The 27,453-nt window shown below is 47.9% G+C and overlaps 1 protein-coding gene across 3 annotated transcripts; it reads left to right on the top strand.

The window, feature by feature from the left end:
- The first annotated feature begins 440 nt into the window (after window positions 1-440).
- On the top strand, window positions 441-24,159 carry CFAP97D2 (CFAP97 domain containing 2). 3 transcript variants are annotated; one of them, XM_010987643.3, is made up of 5 exons: window positions 441-765; window positions 7,559-7,639; window positions 8,460-8,578; window positions 17,050-17,192; window positions 24,028-24,159. In XM_010987643.3, exons 1-5 carry the CDS (start codon window positions 673-675, stop codon window positions 24,045-24,047), a joined length of 456 nt encoding a protein of 151 aa, XP_010985945.1. In that variant the 5' UTR covers window positions 441-672; the 3' UTR covers window positions 24,048-24,159. The 3 variants fall into 3 exon arrangements, with proteins under 3 accessions (XP_010985945.1, XP_064348960.1, XP_064348959.1); XM_064492890.1 differs by lacking the exon at window positions 17,050-17,192; XM_064492889.1 differs by lacking the exon at window positions 24,028-24,159 and having other exon boundaries at window positions 17,050-17,671.
- Window positions 24,160-27,453: the final 3,294 nt, after the last annotated feature.

Raw genomic sequence — 27,453 nt, 5'->3', positions numbered from 1 at the left:
CCCAGACACTAGTTCTGCACCAAGGTTTCCTGTAGTGGACACTGTGATGTAATGAAGACGTGGGCTCTGCAATGAAAATGATACTGCTGTCTTGTCATTCACCAGTCCCTCTGCTCATGTCATCTCCAGCACTGTGCACATGACTTTGACAGTGACGGCGACTCAGTGGTTAACCCACCATCACTTCATTTGTCCCACAGAAACCACCCCAACCAGGTAAAAGCCAGGGAGAGTGGAAAGGCCTAGAGCAGCTGGAGCTTTCTGTAGCTGATTTTCCAGTCCATCAAGAAAACCCGATGAGACTCTGCCACTGAAGCCACAAATAAAAATATCTGGAGTGTCCAAATTATTACCAAACTCCAAGACAGAAGAGAAAGAGGCTGAGGGAGGGAGGAGGGGGGTGGGGAGATGTGGAGAAGGAGGGGGAAGGGGGAGGAGGAGAGAGCGGAAAGATTCCTTACCTCATTCACGAGTGTGGGGTGGTCACTGAGAAAACACCCCGGAGGGAGGCCATGCAACCCTCTCTGCCGAGCACAGGCCCCCCCCCCCCTCCTCCTCGTCCCTGAGCTTGGGCACCGTGACGACCGTCACATGACCAGCAAACACTGGGTCTCCAGGGCCGCCCTGAGGCCGGGTGCCTCTCAGAAGGGATAGTGGGCTCTGCTGCCAGAGATGTCTCGCCAAGCCTGCCACCTGACGCCCCCCCGCACTGGGGAGCGCCAGCAGCGCACGTGGGAGAAGGCCTACCAGGACCACAGGAGGAAGGTAGGCGGCCAGGCCCGGCTTTCCCTGGGAGCCAAGGGCTAGTTTTCTCTCTGGAGGTGGAATGGCTGAAATGATGTTTCCTTAAAGGCTGGTCATAGTGTTGCCATAAACAAAGTCTCCATTAAATAGACTGCGGTGTCCAAGTGTCCCTTTCTCAAATGTGGCACTTGCTATGAAGTATTTATTTTTTTCTAAGTGACCTGAAAGTATCTTCAGGCAAAAAGATCCAAGGACGCTCTCCCTGTCAAACAGCGTCCTCAGGGGACCGGGTGACTTCTAGCTCCATCGGGAGGTATGCTGTCAGTCCCAGTTAGTCGATGCCAACGTGGGTCTCGTTTGCAAAGCTGCCTTGTGGTCCCGAAGTGGCCTGGCGGTCATCTGCCCATCTACCATCCGAGTGTGCGGTGCTCAGGGGCCGTCAAGGCTGGGAAACACTCTGAAGAAGCGGACGTTCTGGAAACAGGGCTGCTCTGTGACACTCTGGAGTGACTTCCCTGGAGACACCCCCAGGTTCCTACTTCTCCACCTGGGTGCACGGATACCACATTTACGGCCAGGCTGCCCTGTGCCCCTCACCTGGGCTCTGTGCCTGCATCCCCATGAGACCCCCTCTGAGCCTCTTGGTAGGTGGTCCCCGGGCTCAGCTCACTTCCTGTGACCTCTGGTCTTCCTGGAAGTCTGCCCCTCGCGCCCTCCCTAAGAGCGAGGAGTCTCGGCGCACACCCCTCTCTGTTTCCTCGTCTGCTGCCTCATGAGCCGCATGGATGACGTAACGTGTTCACTATTCCACCTTGTTTGTTTCCCCTGGTCGGGGGGGTGGTGGCCCTATCTCGTTACTGGGAGAGTCTCAGTACCCCGAACATGTAGTGTGTGCTTGGTGAACAGTGGCTGGTGGGAAAGATTTACCACCCCTGGTATCTCCCCAGTTCCTTTTCCATATAAAGGCAAGGGCAGCTCTTTAGAGAAACTTCTCACTGCTTGGCTGAGAATCCCCGGGGCTGTAAGGACCCCGATGCAACAGAGGGGAGACGGAAAACTTGTTGGAGGGCCGAGCCCAGCCTGGCCTCTCAGCAGGGCCTCTGCCCTGGAACCTCACACCCATTCATGCTAAAAATAAAAGCAAAATTAACTTAAAAAAATAGAAATGCTATTGAATTTCCTTACGTAATAAAATATAAATATTTCATTCCTAATCACGTTTTCCCTTAAAGTAAGAAATAAGACAAGGACGCGTGCTGTCCCTTACAGTCTTTTAAATTATGTTGGAGGCATTAGCCAATGCAGGTAGGCAAGACACATCCACTAGGTATGAAATGGAAAGAAATTGATATCAGTGTTTCTCTAATTGTAGATGAAATGACTAAATATCTGGAGAACCCAAAAGAATCAATGGAAAAACACATACAAATTGGGGAGAATAATTGCAACTTAAATTACAAAGGGTTAATATCTTTATACATAAAGAACTTCTAAAAATAAGAAAAATGCAAACCCCATATGAAAATAGGCAAGGGGTATAAACAGAAGTTTACAGAAAAAGAATTGCCAACAGCTCTTAACCTATAAAAAATGGTTAACCTCCCTATGCTTGAGGAATGCAAACTAGACTTCCTTCTAATGCCACTTCTCAACTATCAGATTGGTAAAAAACTCCAAGTTGTTGGCAGGGAGAGGCACTGTCGCACAGAGCTGGTGGGCAGGCAAGAGGGCCCATCCTTGTGGGGGTTGGCGCCACCTAATTAATCACCTATGCATCCATCTCTTAACCCAGCAGCCCCACAGCTGAGTGTACGTGCCGAAGTCACCGGGGCAGAGACGTGAGAAGAAATTGAAAAAGATTCTAATTGTGGCATTATTCGCACTAGCAAAATTGGAACCAGCCCAACTCTTCCTCAAAAACAAGCTGGGTGAATAAATGAGGGTGCTTTCACACAACTAAGTACCATGCAGCTATAAAAAGAGCAAGAAATGGCTATACATACTATATAAATTTATTTCTAGGATATATATTGAAATGTATATCTCTAGAATATATTATGAAATGGAAAAAGCATATGTAAAATATGCTCTATTTACCCAAAAAAGGGATGAAAATGTTTATATACACATACACATACATAAATACATTTGCACATACATACAGAACACATGCCTCCCTATGTTTTCAGATATGAAAGGAGCAGCTGCAAAGTCAGAAGACGTGTCAACGGGGGATAGAGCAAGGGTGCCAAACACAGAGCCCAGGCCTCCTAGAGAAAGAAGTGTTTGCCAGATGCGACTCTGGAGCCACGAAGATATTTCACATATTACAAAACGAAATTAAATCTAAAAAACACTTCAGAATATTGAAAATAAAATGAACCTAAGTGTAGATGCAGTTGGCTTCGTACGTGTATTGAGAGGAACTATTCAGACGTCCTCAAAACTCAGTAATGTGTATACTCATGGTGAGATTCCCTAATGATAAAACAAAGGCAAAAAGTAATAAATAACTTGATTTCAGTAATCATGTTAGTGGTGGCAGGGGCAGTGTTCTTCTCACAGACTGTTGTGTGCTGAGGGTTGATAAAGCAAACGAGCGGTAGGCTTTGGTGTCCTTCAGATCTGGGAATTTCGGCAGAAGTGAGATCAGTGAGCCTCACTGGAGGGAATGAGGTCCTGAACTGGAACTGGAGGAAGCAGATGAGCTCTGGCCCCTGCCAAGGCCTAGACACAAACTCAGGTGTAGTCACAACTCCTAGCGACCAGACTGCGGTCTCCAAATGCCACTTCCCACTAACAGAACCACCTCGGTTGTAGAAAGGGCTGATTCCAAGTTGAGACAGGACATACGCAAGAAAACCCTGCAGATCCTTGTGCTCACTCCAGAAGGAAAGAGGCTGGCAGACTATTGGCGCTGTGTCAAACGCCAGCTGGAGGAGCCCCTGCTGGCCCAGCGGGGCCTCGCTGAACATCAGTCAGGAAGTCAGTGCAGTGGACTGAAGTACATCGACCATGCCCTTGACTTCCTAACGATGGTAACAGAAACAGCCTCGGAAGATGCTAAGAACCATCTTTAAAATTGGTAGATGAAGAGAACCGAGTGTGCGTGCTTCTCAGCTGAAGCTTGCCATCGTGGAAGTATTAATAAACATGGAACGAATGGTGGAAGAGATTGTCTCTATTTTTCAATGCCTAATCAAGAACCCATCAAGGACCAGGCCCAGCTGCTCACGTCACCTGAGAGAGACAAGCAGAAACGTATACCTACAGACAAAACATCCCAGCACCACCTTTGGTGTGGTCTCGCCAAGGGAAAAGTTGAACTGGAATTTCTAACTGCCGGTTTAAGGATGTGCCAGGTGTGCAATCAGCAGGACCCAGATGGAGAGTGTCTGCAGGACAAGTTAGCTGGTTTCCTCATAACACACTGCAGGGGTGAACAGAGGGAGAAACTGTACACTAGAAGAGATGGAAGAAACCTGCCAGCCACGTGCGGTGTTGGCACGTCTTCACTGGGACCCTAAGTCAAGCAAGCAGACGAGAGAGAGTAATCAGAGAAGGAGACAGGACCCGAATATTTAATCAGAGAACTAGTGTCATCGTTTGGTGTGATTGTGGTATTGAAATTATATACTTTTACAAAGATTTCCTATCTTTCAGAGACAGAAGTTAAAATACTTAAGGACGAAAAGGATTTGCTTGGATTAGCTTTGCTGTAATCTCAGCCTGGGGTGGGGCCGTGGGCAGGGGAAGCGATGAAACCACACGGGCCACGAGCTAGTCGGTTTTGCGGAAGCGAAGTGAGACATCAGGGGGTTCATTATTCTCTTCTCTATTGTTATTTCTGTTTGAAGTTTTATACTACAGTTTAAAAAATAATTTTGAGTGAAAAAAGAAGCAGAATGGTCATTACAGTTAGATACATTTTTCACAAATTTAAAAACATAACAACACACTGGCTGTATTGATGGTAGGTACCTTTATGATGGTCAGGATGTAGAAGCAGGGATGGGAAGGACTCAGGCCCAATGTGACCTTGAGTGCTCCAGTGACGGTTCTGCTTCTAGACTCTGAGACAAATAGGACAGGATGCTGGCATCTGCTGGTCCTCCACAGCAGGTCCTCAGTATCTATGGGATCATCTCAGGGCCCTGCACTCCTCTGAACACCCTCAGGAAAGTGCGGTAAGGAGTGGAGACAGGGTCAGAGGGGGTCAGAGGTGGCGCAGGGTCTGACCTCCCGGGACGGCTACCCAGGTAGCAGCATCACCACAGAAACAGAGAAGGTGTCCAATGTAAAACAGGACAGGACAGAACAGCCGCCACCCCGCCCATCTGCGAGGCACCAGCGTCAGTGAGAACGCAGAGACCCCATGGCTCCCCAGCCCCAGGTCTGTGACTTCTGACTCTCTTAGGGTTAGAACATGGGGGTGTGGCTGCCACACAAGGCCTTCGAGGATAGGAAGGTTTGGCTCCGATGTTGTTTCAAGACAAATTCTCCTCCTCCTGCATTTTCCCCAGCGATGCAATACTCAGCTCTTCCTCCAAGCCCTCTGAAATAAATTATACCCAATTTAAACCCTGCAGCAACCCACCAAACCGTCTCCCTTGTATCGTGAAATATGAAGCACAGTCATGCCTTGGGGTCATGGAATCACAGAGCAGGGTGGGCCGTCCAGCAACCATCTGAGTCCTGTGTCTGGTTTACACCCTTGGTGCAACGAAGCACATCCTGCAGTAGCTTCCCAAGAACAGGTGCAGGGGAGGTTTGTGTTTGCTTGGAGTTTTTCCATTTGTTTCTTTTGGTCTCTGTGTTTAAAATGCCTTTATTCTATCATCACCCTTGATAGAAAGTTTGGTATAAAATTCTAGATTGGCAATAACCTTCCCTTGGTATGTTAAAGGCATTGATTCTTATTAATTGGGGTAACATGAGATGCTGTAACGAGCAGACCCCAAGCGTGTAAAGTCCAAACACCATCCAAATGTAATCCTGCCCATGTTCGTGTCAGCGGGAGACTCCGAACTGGAAACTTGAGACAAGCTCCACTTCCTGCCACCCCTCCACCCTTTTGGGTCCAGATGGAGGCAGGAGAGGTGCTGACGGTACACAGGCTTCAGGGAAGCCTAGGCCGCACATAATGCAAAGAGTTAGGGGACGTGTGTCCCTATGCACCTCTGTGCTGTGGTGGCAGCCTGCGTGTTCCAGAAGGACACCAATCACCTCCCCCTCCCCCACCACCTCCGGGGGCAGTTCAGTCTCCACAGAGATCACTCACCTGGAGAACCTGTGACTTCCCAGGGCCTGCCCACTGTGCCCTCAGCCCAGAGTCTCTGAGAAGGATCTTGCTGTCTCCAGGGGGAGGGGCTCGCACCCCTGCCTCATGAGACAGGCAACAGCTGCGAGGTCCCTGCTCTCAGGGGTCCTTTCAGGTGGACAGCGTTGCTTCTCACCATCTCTGCCAGCAACTCCCTCCGGCCCCTCCTCAGTCACACTTTCCCTCCAATGTCGAACATCTGTTACAAGTTTGCCCAAACCAATCTGTAATAGGATGGTTATAAAATGGCAATTTTTCCGTGTCTCCACTCCATCTCCACTTACCGACCAGCATTTCACTGCAAGGAGGAGTCCCCTTCCCTGCATCCACATGACAACAGAGGAGAGAGCATCATGTGAGGCAGGGTGCTCAGAAGCAGAGGCTGTAATAGGTAGTGTTATTTCAGTGTTCATAAGGGGCCTCAGGTTTTCACGTGCAACCTGAACTAACTTGCCTCTAGGAAGCCCCCAAGAGTCACCTCAGATTAAATGTGCCTAAAGGGCATTCACCTTACCCCAGACCTGCCGGAAGCTGGCCGTCTCCACCCCTGGCCCCGCCCGTCAGACACAGGCCCCCAGCAGGCCCGACTCTGCTGCCCCTGCCTGCTGCCCACCTGCACCATTGCTGACCCACCTCCATCCCCCATCCTCGCCTGGGGCCTGAGACCGGCCAGCCTTACCAGGCCCTTCTTCCTCCGCACACAGTGACTGAGTGAGGGTCTCTCAATGGGGTATGAGGTCACATCGCCCCTGCCTCTGCTCCTCGGGGTTCCCTTGGCTCCAGGGCACAAGTACTGGCTATTGACCTTCTCCCCATCACCTGGCTTTGCACCCTGCTCCGTCCCCATGTGGCTCTGTGGGTCTGGGCCCCAGGCTGCCCGATGCCCAGTGGTCCCTTTAGACAGAGCGAGCTGGTGGGGCTCCCCAGCATCCCCACTGTCAGGGCAGCAGCTGCCAGCTCAGGTGTCGAGAATACCAGGTCCCTTTTTACTGCAAATGGTTTATGCATTTAATCTATCACATTTTAAAATATAAATTCTTCCCTGCTTGTATATTTTCTGATAGGAAACTCTGCATGGATCATTTTGCACTGAATCAACGGCTAAGGTGCTCATCCTGAAATGTTGCTGGAGCTCAGACAGGAGACTTAGGTGGATTCGGGGACATAATCCACTGTCTCCAAGCCCTCTGGCAACAGAGGGCGGCACAGGAATGTCATCTGGCAGTTACACTGAATGAAGTCTCACTCCATATCCACTTGATTCTCACTTGAAAACAATAGTGTGGGCTCATTTCTGAGGGCTGCCTGGTCCCCTCCAGGGGTTACTCAGATTCTAAATCAAGTCCTGAGCCTTCTTTAGCACCTTCTTTCATAGGCCAACGTGAAATCTTTGGTGCATGAATAATGATCTATATGGGTCCCCAGTGCCCACTGAAGCTCACGTTAATTACCTGGTCAGAATGTGCCTGGGGTCACACTGCCCGCTCTGTGCAGGTCCAGGAAGCCCAGCCGCTCGTGGACACCCGGGCCCCGCTGACTCTCGGCCACCTGCACCTGAAACTCAAGAAGCTCAAGGTAATTTTGTTTTACTTCCCAGCTACCGTCCTAGCTAACATAATATCAAAGTGTCAGCTTAAAACCCAGGAAAATGAAAACGGCAGGCCGAAGAAGGAATAAACAAGTCACATATCAAAAATAAAATGCCTATAAGTAACCAAGTAACCTTGTCTTGCCCAGAACGGAGTTGGTGGTAATAGAACCAGAAATCCTTCTCAGTCTCCCTGTTGGCCTGGCAGGTCTCCAGGAAAGTGGGTCGGGGGACACAGCTGCATTTATTCAGTGTGGATCTCGAGTAATTAATTACCATCACTCCTTGCAACCAGATGTTTCATGGCTGCCTCAGAGTATTTATTTCTTGACGTTTACACCATCTGGCAAGGGTTAGCACCACACGGTTATACTGATACTAATGTTTCCCAAAGCAAAATGCTGTGAGCCTTTCATGTGCCTGCAAGCTGGCAGCCTGAATGGGCAGAAGTGAAGCAGATCAATCAATTTGAAAACCTAAAACAAGAGGACTTTCGTTTCCTTTGGCCTCAATCTCCTCTTCCTCTGCACAGTATAAAGTATCTCTCTTAAACTCCGAAGTGATTTCCTCCTAGTGGCATGGGCACAGGTCTGTTTCAGAGGATGACTAATTTCACAAAGAACCACGGCATCCTCACTGTCACTTCCACGTCGAGCATGTGAAATCCGGCCCCATCCCCAGACAGAGGAGCCCGTGCCTGCCCACAGGAGGCTGGTGCTCCAGGGGGCAACCTAAGCCCAGGGCAGGAGGGTGGGAGGAAGCGCCTAAGTAAACCCATGCAGTGAGGCTCCCGTGTGTTTGCTGCAGCTGGAGGAGGGGCGGCTGTCCGTCATCGACAGGGACAACCGTCTGCTGCTGGAGAAGGTGTCCTGCATCATGAGGACCAGGGGGCAGGCCAGCAGCAGGAGCGCCTGCACACGCAGGAGGTAAGTGGAGCCCCACCACCCTCAGGCACACCACACCTGGGTGGCCGCGGGGGCTGGGCCAGGGCTGAGCAGAAGCGCTGCCCCCCAGCCCTCAGGAGAGAGCGCCCAGGCTACGAGCGCCTCCTCCTCTGGGGCTCGTGAACCAGGGCTCCACCTGGTCTGCCTGGAATCAGCTGCCCTCCCTACAGCAAAGCAGGGACCCAACAGCAACAGCCTCTTCCAGGCCTGTTGAAGCTTCGGTTCTTTAACCCTGGGAGGCCCGCTGAGGGAGGAGCTCCTGCATTCCTGGTTTGCAGATGGGGAAACTGAGGCTGATGGAGCCGGAAAGGAGCGGAGCCCAGCTTCCTGGCGAAGCCGCCTGGCCCAGCGCCTGTGCCTGGCCATTCTCAAAGTTTCCGTTTCCAAAAGCAGCAAAGGTTTTGTTCTGCCACAGACCCCCGGGCCAATATCTGGAAAAAGCAGGGAAGGTTGCCTACTCCTGCGTCCTGCATGGGCAGTGGCTGCTCCTGCTTGTGACCACAGAGGGCCACGCCCCGCCTCGAGTGCCCTCACCGCCTAATTGCCTGTGTTTTCACCCAGAGTGGGGTTCTCCCTGGAGGTGAAGAAGGGCGGGCTGTCAGTCTTTAAAATCACCCTCTAAATGCCTAGAGAGAGGTATGACTTCTGAGAGCACCCTTCTCTAAGGTAAATAACCTCTGTCCCCTACACCCTATGAATCCCCCAGGTTCTCTCCCTGGCCCCATCACTGTCATTTAACTTAGTGACCATGATGAGTAATTGCACTGAAGGTGGCTTTTTTTTCAGAAGTGCTGGATCCTTTTAAAACCTTTAGCCCACACCTGTCTCCAAGAAGCTGAGTGGTTTCCACATTTCATAATACACTTAAATACAAGCTGATCCTCAAGCACCAGTGCGGAAAATGGTGTTACAGCTCGGCGTTGTAGCTCAGCGTTACTGCGCGGTGTTACAGCTGCGAGAGACCAAACAGCACCCGGAGAGAAGGAGAACTCAGGTTTATTACGCCAGCGGGCCCAGAGGAGTTAATACTCCAAGCTCTGGACCCTGTCTGTAGGTTTACACAGGCCTTTACAGGCTGCCAGTTTTACACTTTGTAACATCATATGCAAATAAAGTATAACAGAAGTTGACCCACCAGGCACAAGCTTTGTAGAAATAGACCAATCAGGAGTGAGAGAAATAACCAATCAGGAGTGAGCTCCATGTAAACAAAGTACTACAAATGAGCCAATCAGAAGTTAGGGAAGTAAACCAATCAGAAGTGAGAGTAATAACCAATCAGGGGTGAAGGAAATAACCAATCAGAAGTGAGCTCAGGGAACCAATAGAATTTTAGGGGTAAGTAAGCCCTTTCAGAGGCAAAGAGTGAGATAGAGCCTCTGGGCCGGGGAACCGGATGGTGCTGTCAGGAGAATAGTGGCCCTGCTTGGGGGGTCCTGCCGGTCTTTTTTATGGGGCTTCCCGCCTCACCAGGAAGTGTGTCCTACCAGGGGTGTGGTGGGCCCAGCTGGAAACACCAAGGCAGAGGCCACACTCCTGCTGTGCTGGGTTGTCAAGGTGCCACTCAGGGCACCCCGCCTCCTGGTCGGGAGGGTCAGGCCGGGCAGCGGCCTGGGCATCAAAAACAGCCTGGCACCCACTGTCCAGACCCTTGTCCTTGAAGCCTGGAGCTGTGGGTCAACCTCCTCCTTCCTGGGACACTTTACCTTTGATCTGGAGTCATTTTCTGCTTTAAAGACAGACATTTAACCTGCATATAAAAGCGCTGTTGATACTGCTTACCTTAAAGCTGTAATGAAGGGGCCAGGAGTACAGCTGGACCCCATGAAACTCAGTCTAGGAGGGGCTCCCACAGGGAGACGCTCCTGCCTGCTGCCTGGAATTCTCTCTGAAACTGCAAATCCCAATCATTCACACACTCAAATAGCCCCCTCAGTGCCTGCCTGATTTGTCACACAGGAGATGAGGGAGGAAGGAGGGCAGAGAGACCGGGAGGTGCCCACCAGTCAGAGGCGCCAGGGAAGCCCTGCCTGTGACACGGGAGACGGGGGAGCTGGACCTCGGGAGGGCAAATAGGATGGGAGGGGCCAAAGGCTGGCCTGTGAGCCAAGCGGCTGGTCCCCAGCTAGGGAATTTCTCTGCCTGCTTCCCAAACCACAGACCATCTCATTGTCATCCTGCTGGGCTCTGCAGCAAATCAGAGAACCCTCGTCTCCTTCCTACCTGTGCTTGGCTCTGGGCAGCACACTGCGCACAATAGGTGGGAGCTCTGTGTCCAAAGTCAGGGTGGCTCAGCCTCACAGTGGCCCTCACACCCAGAGCACTGACACAGGGCCACCGAGCAATCTTCATCTCGGGGCCTGTTGCAATGTGCTGGTAGAAAGGGGGTGTCACCTTGTGATTAGATTATCAGGGGACCCGCAAGGATGAGAGTGGATAGTTTTGTCAAGAACGCACCAATTTGGAGCCATTTCACGTCTCTGTCTACTCCTTTCTTTAATAAAGTACACTGGTCACGTTAATGCCCGGTGCTGGAGAGAAGCAGCCCTTCTTCAGAGAGGCTCATGTGTCCCTAGAACACTGCAGACAAGTTTGTTCCAACAGCATGGACAGACCTAGCTAGCTACTCAGAGCAAAAGTCAACACTATGAGAGAAACTATTTGCCCAACAATTGAGCTTTCATTCCTGATTTTATTTTTCATGGCTTTATGTGATCTTCTAGGAGTTTTATAGTTTTAGCTCTTACATTTAGGTCTTTGATCCCTTTGGAGTTAATTCTTGTATATGGTGTGAGATCAGAGTCCAGCCCAGTGACAGATTATCAAAATACACGAAGCAAAACTGACAGAATTGAAGCTAGAAATAGTTCTTCAGTAATAGTTGGAGATGTCAATACTCAAGTCACAAAGTCGGATAGCACAATCAGTCAAAGGATAAGTAAGGAAACAGAGGACTTAACACAGCACGGCAACTAGCTCCACCAGATACACACAGGGCACTGCCCAACAGCAGCACAAGCACTCTTCCTAAGCGCACACGGGACGTCTTCCAGGATGGGACACAGATTAAGTCTCATGAGCTCTTAAAAGACAGATACCACGCGAAGGATCTTCTCTGACCACAGTGGGAAAAGTTAGAAGTCATTAACAGAAGGAAAACTGGAAAATTCACAAAATTGTGGAAATTAATCAATACACTGTCAAGCAACCAATGGATAAAAGAAAAAAATCACAAGAGAAATTAGAAAATACTTAGAGACAAATGAAAATGAAAACACAACATACTAAAACTTATTAGATGCAGTGAAGTGGTGCTGGGGAAAGGAATTTATAACTTAAACACTTTAAAAAATAAGAAAAAAATCTCAAATCATCTACTTAACTTTACAATTTAAGGAACTAAAAAAAAAAAAAAAAAAAAAAGAACAAACTAAACCCAAAGCCAGCAGATGGAAGGAAATGATAAGGATTAAAGCAGAGATATTTGAAAGAACAGAAAAGCAGTAGGGAAAAATCAATGAAACCAAAAGTTGGTTCTTCAAAAATATCAACAAAAAAATAATCATCCTTTAGCTGGATAAGCTAAGAGAAAAAGAGAAGACTCAAATTACTAAAGTCAGAAATGAAGGTGAGGGCATTACCACCAACTCTACAGAAATGAAAGGGTTATAAGAGAATGCTGTGAGCAATCGTATGCCAACGAATTGAATAACCTAGATGAAATGAACAAATTCACAGAAACATAAAACCTACCAAGACTAACTCATGAACAAGTAGAAAATCTGAATAGATCTATAATTAGTAAGGAAATTGGATCAGTAATCAAAAATCTCCCAACGAAGAAAAGCCCTGGACCCAGTGGCTCACTGGTGAATTCTACCAAACGTTTAAAGAGGAACTACCACCAATCCTTGCCAAACTTTTCCCAAAAAATTGAAGAGGAGGGAACACTTCCTAATACATTCTATGAGGCCAGCATTACCCCAATCCCAAAGCCAGGCAAAGGCACCACAAGAAAAGAAAATTACATTATGATATCCATTACAAACATTGATACAACAATTCTCAACAAAATACTAGTAAACCAAATTAGCGGCATATACACCATGATCAACTGGGATTTACTTCTGGAATGTAAGGATGGTTCAACATACACAAATCAATCAGTGTAATACACACATTAACAGAATGATGAAAAAAATGACTATCTCAATTGAGGCAGAAAAAGCATTTGACAAAATTCAATACCCTTTCATAACAAAAACATTCAACAAACTAGGGATAGAAGAAAACTACTCCAACATAATAAAATCCTTGTATGTAAAACCCTCAGCAAGCGTCACACTCAATGCTGACAGACGGAAAGCTTTTTCTCTAAGGTCAGGAACAAGGCAGGGAGGCTTGTTTTCAGCACTTCTATCCAACATAGTATGAAAGTTCTATCCAGAGCAACTAGTCAAGAGAAATAAAAAGCATTTAAATTGGAAAGGAAGAGGTAAAAAGATGTCTGTTCACAGATGATATGATCTTATATGTATAAAGCCCTAATGACTCCACATCACCCCCAAAAAACTGTTAGAACTAAAAATGCATTTAGCGAAGTAGCAAAACACAAAGTCAATACACAAAAATCAGTTTCATTTTTATACATGAACAGTGAACAATCTGGAAGGGAAATTACAAAAATAATTCCATTTACAATAGCTTCAAAAAAGAAAAAATAACTTAGGAATTTACTTAACCAAAGAGGTGAAAGACTTACACAATAAAAACTACAAAACATTGTTGCAAGAAATTAAAGAAGACATAAATAAATGGAAACACATGCCACGTTCACAAATTGGAAGACTTAATATTGATAAAATGCCAAAGTGATCTGCAGATTCAATATAATGCCTATCAAAGTCCCAGTAACATTTTTTGCAGAAATAGAAAACCCATGCTAAAATTATATGGAATTTCAGGGGACCCCAAATCTTGAAAAAGAAGAACAAAGGTGGAGGACTCACATTTCTTGATTTCAAATTTTACTACAAAGCTCTAGTAATCAAAAACAATGTGGTGCTGGCATAAAGAAAGATGTACAGACCAATGGAATAGAATTGAGAGACCCAGATAACCCTCGCATATATGGTCAAATGCTTTTGACAAGAATGCCAAGACAATTCATCAGGGAAAAGACAGCCTTGTAAACAAATAATACTGGGGAAATTGGATCTCCACACACAAAAGAATGAAGTTGGGCCCTTCCCTAACACCATAAATGAAGATTAACTCAAAACGGATCAAAGACCAACATGCATGGCCTAAAACAATAAAGCTCTTAGAAGAAAACACAGGGAAAGGGCTTCATATCATAGGCTTGGCGATGATTCTCAGATACAACACCAAGGGCACAGTAACAAAAGAAAAACTAAGCAAATTAGGCTTCATGAAAATGGAAAACTTGTCCCTTAAAAGACACTGCCCACAGAGTAAAAAGGCAGCTCACAGGCTGGGAGAAAATATTTGCAATCACGTATCTGATAAGGGGCTAATAGCCAGAATAAGTAGAGAATTCCTAAAACTCAACGTCTTGGTTCCCTGGACTAGATAACCTCAGAAACGTTCTGTACCAAGGCTTCCAACGAGGCTGCGATTTGGTTTCAGCAGGGACTGCTCCTGGAACAGTCTTCATCAAGTACCTTGTGTGTGTGCAGTTTTCTACAGAGGGGCCCAGAGAAGGGCCCCTTCCTTTGGGCTACCAGAGTCCACGGACCTGTGTCCCTGCCAGATTCAGAGCGAACAAGCAGGTCCACAACCCACTGGCAACCTCATCCCTCAAGAAATTTAAATAGGATTCATTTGAGTTTTCAATGGAAGAAGAAGCTTTTAACAACCTTAGAGGTAGAATTTGGTTAAGTGAAAATTCAAAGAAGAAAGAGAAATGAAGCCAGCTGCCAGTTACTCATGCAAACAGGAGGGAAAGGTAAAGTTTACCCACAAATAAGGGATAATCCAGAAATACTTGCTTTACATGACAGGCCACACTCATCCGCACAGGCCCCGGCTCGGACACCCCCCCCCCCCGCCCTGCACACGTGAGGCTGACCTGTCACGCCTCCAGCAGTGCATATTCGGATGATGCCCAACTTACACGACCAGCCAAGTGGGTGGTCCCCCCAGACAAGGCCAGGTGGTGAGCAAACAGCTCCGCATCAACTCACAGAGCAGCTGTCAGTCAGGAGCTCATCTCCAGGTGCCGCACTCCCTCCCTCGAGGTCTCAGCTCGGAACCTGGAATGTCCTCCTAGGTCCACTGTCTCCTGTTTGGCCTTCAGTCTCAGCTCACATGAGGGCGTTTGACAGCCACTCTAAAGGATGACCCCTGCCTGTGGTCTGACTCCACGACCATCCCCTATGGCACACACAACAGCCTGTCATTCGTGGTCGTCTGTGCACTTGCCTGTCTGCTCTCATCCTCCCACAAGCCACAAGCCTCACGACCGAAGGAGTCTGTGAGTCTGTCTGCTCTGTGGACCCAATGCCCAGCACGGTGCCAGGCACACAGTGGGTGTTCAGGAAATAGGTCTTGAATAACCAGACAAATGAGCTCACCGATGACTTCCCACTTACCAAATTTATTGAATTGTTTCCTTTTAAAGCTTTAAAAATAATGTTCACATTTTTTCCTGATTAGAAAGTAATACACATTCATAGCAGAGAACATAAAGGGAAAATTTTAGTTACCTATAATTCCACAACTCAGAGATAATTTTTGTATATTTGTCTGCATTCTTACAGTTATATTTTTGTACACATAGAAATGTATTAAGTATAATTAAAATTGTACCTCATATACAATACTACATCCTGACTGTTTTCACCCAGCATTAAATCAGAAGAATTTTTACACCTCACTGGAATGTTTTCCTGAACATTGTTTACTGGGTTGGTCACACGTCCTAGTATGGTGGCATCATTTACTCAACCAGTTCCTTCTTATTAAGCCCCCAGATTAACTGAGAATTTTCACTATTATAAATGATGCTGAAATGGACATTATGCCCTGACTTTCATGCAGACTCTTTTCAGCCCTACTCTTCATGTGCTGAATAAAATTGTTGATTTTTTGTTGTTTTTGACCTACAAAAAGGTCAATTTGGGGCCTTTCTGAAGCACTGAACGTCAGTGTCCTCTCCCCACCTGTCACACTGCCTTTCTGCCTCATCATTTTCTCTGCCCTGTTCTGCCCTCTGGTCTCCCACCCTCCCTTCAGTGCAGGTGCCCCTTTCTGACCCTGCCTTCACCGCAAGCTGCCCTCCTTCCCTCACCCGTGTCTCTAGCCTGCACCAGCCGACAGGTGATTCCACCCAGTGCTGCACCACAACCCAGGCCCAGTCAGACCGTGTGCTTGAGTCCCATCTCCTCACCAATTCGCTCTTTAACTTCAGTCAGGCTACTGGTAGTGCTGCCTCTAAGGATGAAGTGAGACACTCATATCTCGCAGGTGCTCACTGCCCCCACACCCACCGATGGCTGGGTGGAAATTCCTCTCAGTGCATGGCATGGTGTTGCTGGTGGCATATGAGACAGTCGATGGCAGTGTGGTGTTCGTGAAGCAGTGTGTGTAAAGCATTCAGAACAGGGCTCTGTGGTTGTTCTGACTGGGATGGGATGGTGTTCCACTGTTACTCCCCATGTCAGCGACACTCCCATGCTCCCCGGAACTTGTGCCCTCTCTTCACTCCCATGCCATGCTCGCCCACGGCCAACCAGGGCCGTCCGGAGGAGGCCGCCTCTCCTGGACCACTGTGGTGGGCTCACGATCGATGCCCCTCTAGTCTTGTCCTCTCTGATTCGTTCTCTGCCCCTTCCCCAGCGATCAATTGTTCTAAAATGCATGTGAGTGTGGTTTAAACCACTTGGTGTCTCCCCACTGCCTTCAAGATAAGTCAGAACTCCTTGAGCAACACCCAAGGTCCAGCCTCTGGCAGCCTCCCGCTGCACCTCTCCAGGCAGGCCAGGTCACTGAAGTGTCCTTCCTCTCCTTCCTACCTGGTGACACCCGCTCTTCTTTCAAGTCTGCGTCCCAGCATCACTTCTCATGATCGACGTCCCTTCCCCCTTCCCCCAGGAAGGCCTGGGCGCCCCTGCCGCTGTGCCTCAGTTCGTCTGCCACAGCACCCTGCAGTTTCTCCTCCACCTTTCACCACCCCTGCCCAGGCCATCAGGTCCCTGAGTTCAGGGCTGTGCTTGTTCATCTCTGAAGCCCAGCCCCTTCCAACCCAGGCACCTAGAGAAGGAGGGGCTTCCAGACACTTGCGGGACAAGGGAACAAGAGGGGCCACTCCGCCCCAGGAGCCCTTCCTGCCCGTTGGCACCCAGCTCATTCTCTCGAAAGCAGACAGAGACGCTGTCACAGGCTTTAAGTCTCTCCATGTTTCAAGAAATATGCTGTTTTTTGGAGTCTAGACAGGGGGAAGAGAGATCAGAAGCATCACAGAGTGCAGAGAGAAGACAAGATCATTTTGGAAAGGATCACAGACTCGGAACCATCCTGTCCCACTCAAAGACGGCTGGGATCCCGAGAGCCAGCAGAAACACCGAGGGAAGAGGTACCCGTGGTTCCTTCTTCTTGTTAAAGCCATAGCTGTTGGAAATTTCCACTCCCTTCATCAGATTCGGCAAACACATCGACTCACTGATTCTCCGCTGTTTTACGGCACTTTATTTCATTGTCAGCAAGCATAAGCCAAGTGGCCACATCCTAATAATAGAAGACACAGAACATTGACTCAGCTGATGAATTCATCCACTATTTCCTCACCAAATATATACATATACATACAGAGAGAGAGAGGAAGTGAGAGAGAGAAAAATCTACTCAGCTGATTGATTATAGGTTGTAGGAGAAAGAGTTGATGAAAAATAGTAACGTTGCAGGACAGTTTGCACAAAGCCTCGTTAGGAAATGAAGTGACAGTCCTGAAATAACTGTCACACTGCATCCAGAAAGGCAAATAGAATTAATAATTTGAAAGAGTTTGCCAAATAATTTAAACTCTAAACTCGCCCTCTTCATTTTGTCCTTGTTGCTGGCAAAATCATAATTCTGAATGAAGGAAAATGATACTTTAATTTTGTCATTAATAATCCTGTTTATGAATGTTTCAGTGAATCAGATTAAAGAGTTATAAAATCTTCACTCACTCCCCTGTGTGCACATACAGCCATCGTGTTGTGGAACATTTCAGGGAATTGCTTTCCCTGGAAATCTAGTCCATCAGAGGGAAAATGCATAGATATCAACCTTTAGATACACATTCCTGGCCCCAAGCCTCCCCCACCCTCAGCATGACCCAGGCCCCCAGTCCCATCCCAGGCCCCTCCCCGAGGTGCACGACCCTCTGAGGCCATCTGGCCTTCACTCTGCCAGCAGCGCCTTTCCCCATCGGCTGGTATGGGTGTGAGAAGCCCCAGCCTCCCTGCCTGTGTGCTTTGGACATTTTTTACAGAATCTTGAGGCCTGGAGAGAACAAGTATCTTTGCAAAGATGCAAAGCTAACGAGCAGTTACTAATCACAGGCACACCTTGGAGATGTCTCGGGCTCCATTCCAGACACCTCAATAAAGTGAACATCACAGGAAAGCAGGTAGCACATTTTTTGGTTTCCCATGACATATTAAAGTTCTGTTTACACTGTACTGTCGTCTATTAAGTGTGCAGTAGCATTTATGTCTAAAAATACTGAACATATCTTAATTAAAAAATAGTTTATTGCTAAAAAAAAAAAAAGCTACCACTTGAGCCATAGTACTAACATCACAGATCACCCTAACAAACATAATAATAATGAAAAAGTTCGAAATACTGAGAGAATTGCCAAAATGTGACACAGAGACACGAAGTGAGCATATGCTGTTGGACTCGTCCTGCGCAGGATTGCCCCAAACCTTCAGTTTGTTAAAAACAAAACAAAACAACACAGTATCTGTGCTGAGGCACTCAGAAAATCTGGGTTGCAATTTATATTGAAACTTAAACATTCTGTTACAAATCTTTATTTTTAATTATGAAACTAACATTTATTTATTGTAAGAAATAAAATATCAAACAGTACAGAGTGTGTAAGTAAAAGGCGGGGCCTCTCTTAAACTGGACTCCCTGGAAGCAGTCACTGCTAACAGCTTGTTTGTGAACATGGACTTCTATGCTTTATGCATATTTGCTTGCTTAAACAAAAACGGGGTCACACCCTACATGGTTTTCTGTAAGTTGCTTATTTCATGCAATAATATATCGTGGAAATAGTTTCGTGTCAGTACATAAAGATGGTCTCCATTCTTTTTCAGCAGTTACAAAGTATTTTTTTGTACAGATGTGCCCTAATTTATTTAATCAGTCTTCCAATGATACAATGTTGAGCTGTTTCCAGTCCTTCATGATTCAAGATGAAACTACCACGAGCATCCCAGCCCATCTTCATCTTTACACGTATTATTTCTGTAACTTATATTCCTAGACCTCAAACTGTTCAGTCAACAGGTACGCACATCTGAATTCTGCAGCAGCCTCCTCAGTGTCCACGACGTGCAGCTCCGCCCGCACTCGGCCCTGCCCTCACCTCGTCCCGTCTGGTTTCTTCTGAGGACTGACTGTCCACAGGGTCGAGCAGTTTCCTACTGCTGTGTCTCCTTTAGTTCCAGTATTTACCCTGTTCCTATTGTCAGTGGCACAGCATTTCCCCACAGTATTACTTATCACTTCACCGAGTCCACTTGCAGGAAGTCAGGTCTGCCCTTATTTCCCCTTACAGCATCTGATCCTTGTGCCGTACTTGCCGTCTCAAGCTAAGATGGGAGAAATATGCTCCTATATTTTCCCTTAATTCTTTTATAGTTGTATTAATTAGCTTTAACTCTTTAATTAATATAGAATTTAATAAACAGGGAGTTTTTGTACCTTGTGTAAGTTAGAGTTAAAAGTCTCCAAATTTATTACTTAAAAAATCAGTTTGCAATATAAAAAACTTTTCCTATTCCTCATACTTCACACAAACTGCCTTCCAGAGGTTCCCAGCGGCTCACACCACGTAGGGCCTCTCCTAGGCCCTGCCCGTCAGGGAGTGGGGCTCACCCTGAGAGCCATCACCCTGTGTCTCCTCACCTGGTTCTCTGGGGCCTGGACCCTCTTCCACGTGCTTGTTCCTATTGCTACCTCTGTTGCCCTCCTTTGGTTTATATCGATTTAATTTGTTTTTTGGCATCATTTTATTTTTAATATTTCTGTGTCTTTTTATTTTAGGTTTGTGTCCTTAAGCAGAACACTGTAATTTTGCTTTATAATCTAGCCTGAGAGACTTTTTCCCCTGTTTTATCCATTTATATTTATTGACATAAGTACCTTGTTTGCTCTTATTTCTAGCTTTTTGTTTGTTTTTGTTTCCTTACTTTTTTCACATTTATATTGTTTTCTTTAACAAATGAAGAAAATCCTTGGAAACTGTGCTTCAAATCCATCCTTCATTTATTTACTTTGACTCTCTTGAAATTCCCCTTTTACAAAACAGGAAACAGATAAAGCCCAACAGTAAAGGGAGATGTTAAGATAAAGGAAAACAAAGAGAGAGAAAACAGAAGCTCCTAGAAATAGGGTTTCCCGCAGCCTGCAGCCCTCAGACTTCATTTGAAGTGTCACCAGCTTTGCTAAGTGTTTAAGTGGAGGCTGGGGGAGGAGGGGGGCAGAGAGGCCCTCACGGTTCTGACGAAGACCAGACCCAGGCAGCTGGGCAGGCAGACGTCCCAGCGCTGGGCCTCCCGGGGAGGCTGTCACTGCTCTGCCCTCTCCTTTGCAAGAAGACAGACATGGAAAGCGTATGGCCAGCTCACTACCTTTGGATCCCAAGACAGAATGCTGATCTGAGGGTCAGAGCCAAAATCCAAGCACAGCTCTCTCACGAGTGGACTCCAGGCCCTATCTGCAGTTCCCAGGGCCTCCGCTTCTGTGAGGCACAGGGCAGAGGGACCGACACCCAGCCATGGAATCCCTCAGTCGAAAACCCCTTTCCTGCCCTTGGGGTGACAGCTTTGAACCAGCAGGACCTGCTCTGAATTGTCTGCTTGTGTTTTTCCCTGACAGACCCCTGCCTTCCAGCCTTGGGAATGTAAGAAACTCAGCATCCAGTCGGGAATGGGGGTAGCAGGACAAAACCAAGCTGTTTGAAAACTATAGGTTTAGGGGGGAAGGAACTCAGTTTTATAGGGCCAGGAAGTTGGAAGATGGTCCAAGGAAGCCCCAGTAAGCCACTCCCGAGCAGCTTCCTGAAGACCAGATGCCTCCCACCCAACCACTGTCCAGTCAGGGGGTCTGGGGCCTTTGCTGGCCCAGCACAGACAGGATACATGTGACTCACCTTTAAAATTCCAGAACATCTGAAGCTCACTGACTTGGGAAAGAAAGAGCACTGATTCCTTCTCTTCCAGAGCAGCGTCTGCTAAGGGAACTGTGCACATTTCTCAAGGTGCGGAAGGGCGGCACCCCAGCTCTCCTAGGCAACTCTTCAAGCTCCCCCCACCCCCACCGCCAGTTTAAATATTAACAACTTGCAAATATTTTGAAGGAAGTTTTCAAATCTTCATCCTCCTTACCCTTCTCAAATCATACTCATTTACCCCTAAATCCAAAGTGAGAAATGACTTAACTGATTTGGTAACTTTTCTTCAAAGTGGGATGGGTTTCTACAAGACCAGCCATAAAACCCAGCGGCCGTCCCAGAGCTGCTGGGCCTCAGCTCACTATGCTGCTCTAACCTCGTGCCCCAAGCCCAGTAACCTGCACACGCGAGAAGGGACAGAAACAGAGCAAACACACGCAGCAACAGGGCACTGTTGACATCATCAGTGCAGAGGCTGTGATGGGACCCCGTGGACCCGAGGGTCACCCCAGGCTCTCTCGGTCCCTGTGAACCTCCATTGCTCATTTGTAGGGAGAGATGAACCCGTTCCCAGAACTCATGTCAGGTTAAACGTTTGCAAAAATTACTATAAAAGTGCCTACTATTTACTTGGCAAACAATGAAATATTATTTCTTTCTTTCCTTCTTTAACATATTCATCTGCCACACAGAATAAAAACACTAGGCAAAAAATCTCTACTAACTCGAAAGTCATCTGTACCCCCATGTTCATAGCAGCACTGTTTACAATAGCCAAGATATGGAAGCAACTCAAGTGCCCATCAATGGACAAACGGATAAAGAAATTGTGAAATAGATGTTCAGTCATAAAAAGAATGAAATCTTGCTGTTTATCACAACATGGCTGGACCTCTGGGGCATTCTGCTAAGTGGAAGAGTCAGACAGAGAAAAACAAATACTGTCTGATCTCACTCCTCTGTCAAATCTTTAAAAAAAGAAAAACAAGCTCACAGATACAGAGAACAGACTGGTGGTTGGAGGCAGGGGTGGGTGGTGGGAAAATGGGTGAAGAGAGTCAAATGGTTAAAAAAACAAATAAAAGTAAAGACAGAGCCTTTAACACGTATACAGCCATAAATTCTGCTTACCTAAAACCCTTCCTGGTGGGCAAGTAGTACCTGAAGACAAGTACCCACCCCAATGATTCCACAGTCTCAGTGTGTGGTGTGTGTGCACGGGGGACAACAACAGAGCAGAAGAAGCTGTTACGGCTCTCACCGGAGGGCACTGCACAAGGGACAGGGTGACACTGTCACACAGTAACCAGAGTCAAGAGTTTAATTACTGAGCTAGTCTTGCACCACCTGGGTGTGTTGGCTAAGAGCCTACTGCATGTCAAACCTTCAGCTCCAACAGGGGTTGTAATCCGTCAGGCGTAGAGTTTAAGGTGAAAGATAATCCAATAGGTTCTCTACAAAGGTTTCAGCCATTTAGGACACCAGAAAAAAACTTTAATGTGGCTGATTTGAAGCCATAGGACTCCATCACTGTGTTTATTGGGGTGGCATTTCCACTTACCCCTTCAGCTATATACAAGTTTGAGGATCTTTGTGATCATATTGGCCACCCTTTGATGGGTTGTTTGTCTGATTATATCTTAACTATATTGTGCAAACAAATAAAACTGTAAGAATTCAACTCCTAGCATTTTAGATGAAACACTGATTTGTGCTTTGTGGCCCCCTGATACAAACACTGCGGAAGCTCAGGGACGTGGTTACCATCCAGGGAGGAGGTGTCAGTAGCCTCAGTTCCCTTCTCTTCCAAGTCTTGATGATTCTGCAGCAAAGGAAGAAGTCCTGTTCCACCTCTTTTCCTGAGACACCTGGACAACCAGACTCTATCTACAGGCAGTTTCCAGCACATCCTTCAGGGAGGGATGAGGACAGAAGAGAAAAAGCAAAAACAAAAACTCTGGGATTTGGCTTGTGTCCTGAAGGCCCAGACCATGCAACACCAACAAGCCCACTGGTTCAGACTGCAATCGCAGAAGCACCGATTTAGTGTAAAAGTACTTTGACCTATTTTAGAAAGATTTTCAACAACAAAGTTGAAACAGCAAAAGATTTCTGATTAATTAAGTAGACATTTCTCCAAAGAAGTACAAGTGGCCAAAAAGCCCATGAGAAGATGCTCAATGTTATTAGGATATGCAAGCCAAGACCTCGATGAGACCTCCCTGCACACCTGCCAGTTACCTAGAATCAAAAGACAGAAGATAACAAGCATTAAGGGGGATGTGGAGATGGACGCTCTGCTCGGGGATGTGAAGTCCTGCAGCCAGTTTGGAAAACAGCCTGGCTGCTCCTCAAAGAGTTAAACAGAAATTAGCATATGACTTAACAATCCCACTGCTAGGTCCACACCGAAGAGAATTAAAAACACATGTCCACACAAAACTTGCACAAGGATGTTCCATCAACTGATGAACAGATGAACAAAATGTGATGTAAGCACATAGAAGAATATCACACAGCCATAAAAGGAACCAAGTTCTGATAGGCGCTGCGTTGTGCACAAACATGGAAGACATGATGAACAGTGAAAGAGGCCAGGTACCAAAGGCCATGCAACATATGATTCCATTTGAAGGAAGTGTCCAGAACAGTCCAGCCCTAGAGATGCGAAGTAGATTAGTGTTTGCCAGGGCCTGGGGGGAGGAGAATTGGGGAGCAATAGCTGAGTGTGGTGTTTTTGGTGGGGCATTGATGAAAGTCTTCTAAAATTGGATTTGGTGGTAATTGTACAAACTGAATATTGCAAAACCACTGAAATATACCCTTCAAAAGGGTGAATTTTATGTTATAAAATTATGTCTCAATAAAGCTCAATAATTATATGACGAATTCTAAATAAGGTAGAATTGTCAATGAATTTAGAGACTCCATTTCCCAGGCATTCTAGTAAACTGGTATCTTACTATTCTTGCTTAAGGAAAGTGTTTATTTCCAACATGTATTTTTGATCCAGCAGGAACTGAAACTGAAATTTAGCAAGACCACATCTTGGACCCAAAAAGTGAAGCTGTGGGTAGGACTCAGGACCCAAAGTGGGAAAAGAAGACAGCGTGAGAAGTGGTGATGGGAAAACACGCGGCCACCATGGTTCCCCGGTGCCAGAGCCACACTAGTCCTCAGAGACGCTGACCCCGCCACTATCGCACAAGGACAGCTGTACGTGCCCGTGAGTCAGCACTCCAAAACTGAGTGTTCACACAAGGTATTTGACCAAATGATGCAGCAAAACTATTTTATGTGCTTCTCAGGCTGATAGCTGGAAATAGATTATGCAGAGTAATTCTGGGAGTTAAAACCTTTTGAATTAGATTTCTTTCTCTAGCTACTAATACTTACTCTGTTACCGTGTTTTGTGCTGTTGTGGATTTGCTTATTACTCCCAGGTGTATTTGTGTAATTGCCTTAAAAATCTGTGATTGTTACTTTAACAAATATCTAAATAAATCAGACTAAAACTCCTCAATGTGATGAAATTATAACCTGACTCCACAATACATGACTAAAGATGTAAAAAGAACTAGCAGTTCTTGGTTGGAGCAGTTAAGCACTGCTGAGAGGGTCCCAGACTCTGCTGACTCTCTCAGTAAAGCCCAGGTAAGATCATATGGCAGATTTAGGTTGAAGTCTCTACTAAAATAAAAGAGAACAAGAAGCTCGTTTCACTCTCTGTGCACAAAGCCTTTAACACATCCTTGAAGGTCGACAGTGTCCCCTTTCGGTTTTCTGGGTCCAAATGGAATCATCCCAGGTTCTTTCCTGCTCCTTGTAGGCAGGCTCTTCAGTTGATGGTGTTTAAAATCAGGGACCTGGAGTCAGGCAGACCTGGGTGTGAACTCTGACTTCTCTGAGGACTGTGAGATTACTCCACCTCTCTGAAACCTCGGCCGCGGAGCGAGGCTGTGCTAGAGCCTGGCTGTGTGCTTGGCCCTCGGTGCACTGAATGGCGGTCTTTGGAACCCCTGTAGGTTGTCCACGTCCCTTCCCTGTCGGGAAGCCTCAAACAGGGCACGACACTGCTGAGAGTCTTGCGATCACTGCCAAATTTGGCAGAAAACGCCCTCTGAGCAGCTATGGTACACTGGGTTTACAAGCCCTCACATCTGCTCCTCCTGTGCAACCCTGACGATTTAGGGCCGAGGCAGCACTTCTGACGGACATCGGCGTTTGTCCCGCCTTGACCCACCCCAGTGCCCACATCACTCCCAGAGCTGAGCGCCAGCAGCCTGGTCTCCGCATTCTTGTCCCAACACGATGACACAAGCAGTCTAGCTTTGACGTTTGAGTCTCACGGCGTCAACTCCAAAATCGGAAAAGAACACAAGGGAAGAAAGATTTGTTACACATGATAAAGTTGTCAAGACATGTCATATTTCTAGAAAAGAAACTTGTCGTCTGTTGAGTTTTGAAACAATTATTCAACTACCTGTATTTGCTAAAGAGACGTAGAAGTTCAGTAAAGAAGCAGACAGGGTCCCTGGGGGGGGGCCCGCCCCGCCCCCACGCTGGCGGGGCCCGGCCGGGGTGTGAGGGTAGGTTCTGGAAGCAGAGCGCTGTCGGGCCCTCCCTCCCTCCCAGGGCCGAGCTCCGAAACGCCCCTCCCGGGGGCTGCGGCAAGAAAGCGGCTCCGGGGTGCGGTGGTGGGGAGCCGGGGCGAGGGCCCAACCCCAACGGGGGCCGGCCTTGGGGGACCCAGCCCCGACCGGGCCCCGCCGTGAGGGCGCCCCGGGCGGCTGCGGGGGCTTGGCCGCCACGCCTGTGCGGCCGCCGGCCGGGTCTCTGTCAGCCCGGCGGTCGCTGGGCGGCGCCAGTGCCCTTCCGGACGCTGCGCAGCAGGCCCCAGGCGCCGCCGGGCTCGCGGCTCCAGGGAAACCAGGAACGGTCCGGAACCGTCAGGAGCGCGGGAAGCCACCCAGCAAACTGACCCTCAAAACAGTGGCCGCAGCGGGAAGGCCCCTGGCTCCCAGGTCCTGCGCCCCGGGCCTCCGGGCAGCCTTCCGACGCCCCAGCGACCAGCCGGGTCCGGCCCGGGCCCGCGGACCGGGACCGGAGCCGCGGGGCGGCGGCGCGCCCTCTGGTGGTGGCCCCTGGAGCCGCAGCCCCGGCGCGGGGCCCGCGCGACCAGAGGACCAGTCTGTTCTGCTCGCCTTCTGCCTGCTTGATGGGGGTGCCGAGGAGCCCACAGCCCCGGCCCCCTAATTAGCCCCTTTCCCCAATATCTTCATCAAAGGTAAGTTGTAGTAAAACACTCACTTGTTCTCAACCAGTATGTACTCAGTAATTCAGAATGCTGAGACCCAACCAAGGAGAAGGTACCCAATCCCCACGGGCTTCTTTGGCGCAAGTCAGCAATTCTCCAGCACGGCTTTAAGACAGTTTTTATAATCCGACTCTCCAAATTATGAAATCCAATTTGGGTAAATATTAGATTCCCCAATAATTTTAACAGAATTGTGTTTAGAAGCAGTAGGAGTAAGATCTGTAGGGAGGAAAAAGCTTCCTTTCACACAGCTAGAACCCGCGGCTGGCCTCCGTATCGACCAGGTAAACAGGAGGGAAGCATGCAAACTTATTTTAAGTGTCTGTAGGAGTCTTCAAAGGAAAACGAAAATCTGAAGAGATCATTAGAGCCAAGAGCTTATGTATCTTTTCAAACAAAGAACCGTAATTCGTGGGGCTGTGACAGTCCAGGGACTTGGGCTGGGGCTGCAGATTGTGGGGCCACGATGGGGACGTGTGAGGGAATTAGTGGGAGACACGGGCTGTTTCAGCAGGTGTGTTTGTAAAGATCCGTCTCTGATGGCTCCCCATCCCTGGTGACAGAGTGCTCTCCTCTTGGTGCAGGGGGGGCTTCTTCCTCAATGGAGACTTAGGCCCTGCTTTTAGGTAGAAATGGGAGGGCAGAGAACCCCGCTTGCATCTGCTGTTTCTCAAATAATCAAGGAGCCAAAGCGGTGTATTTTGGGATGGCATGCTCTGACCCCCTTCAGGTCCTTACATAAAACGCATGCCAGATAATGTTCCACACGAATCACCGGTTACCAGTGATGCTGTCAGGAGAGGGGTCAGACAGTGGAGTCCACAACAGGAAGTCGTGTCTCTCTCTCCTGGAGCCCCTTTCCACCTGGGAATGTGTGTGCTGGCACAAGGCACGTTTGCTGTGTGTGTGCACGGCGAGGATTGCCTTGGTCACAAAAGCCACCTGCAGTCCCTGGCCACCGTCATTGATGTAAAGATTGTTGTTGCTTCTCTCTCAAAGTCCTTCTTAAATGTGTCTCCTTCTCCTGACTCTACTCTGAGCTCCGGCTGCCTCTCGTCCTTTCCCTCTTTCTTTCCCCATGTAGCTGAGATGTCCCTTCTACCTCCCCCAGCAGCTCCATTCTGC

The sequence above is a fragment of the Camelus dromedarius genome, chromosome 13 (assembly GCF_036321535.1).
Source record: "Camelus dromedarius isolate mCamDro1 chromosome 13, mCamDro1.pat, whole genome shotgun sequence".
Lineage (NCBI taxonomy): Eukaryota > Metazoa > Chordata > Mammalia > Artiodactyla > Camelidae > Camelus > Camelus dromedarius.
The sequence above is the reverse complement of the archived record's forward strand: the minus strand, read 5'-3'. Positions and strand labels throughout refer to the sequence as shown.

Bases quoted from the DNA above. Each gene is read 5' to 3' on its own strand.
- CFAP97D2 (XM_064492889.1), top strand. From the start codon at position 673: ATGTCTCGCCAAGCCTGCCACCTGACGCCCCCCCGCACTGGGGAGCGC. The intron at 7,640-8,459 runs GTAATTTTGTTT...TGTTTGCTGCAG, and splicing joins TGAAACTCAAGAAGCTCAAG to CTGGAGGAGGGGCGGCTGTC. The intron at 8,579-17,049 runs GTAAGTGGAGCC...TTTGGAGTCTAG, and splicing joins AGCGCCTGCACACGCAGGAG to ACAGGGGGAAGAGAGATCAG.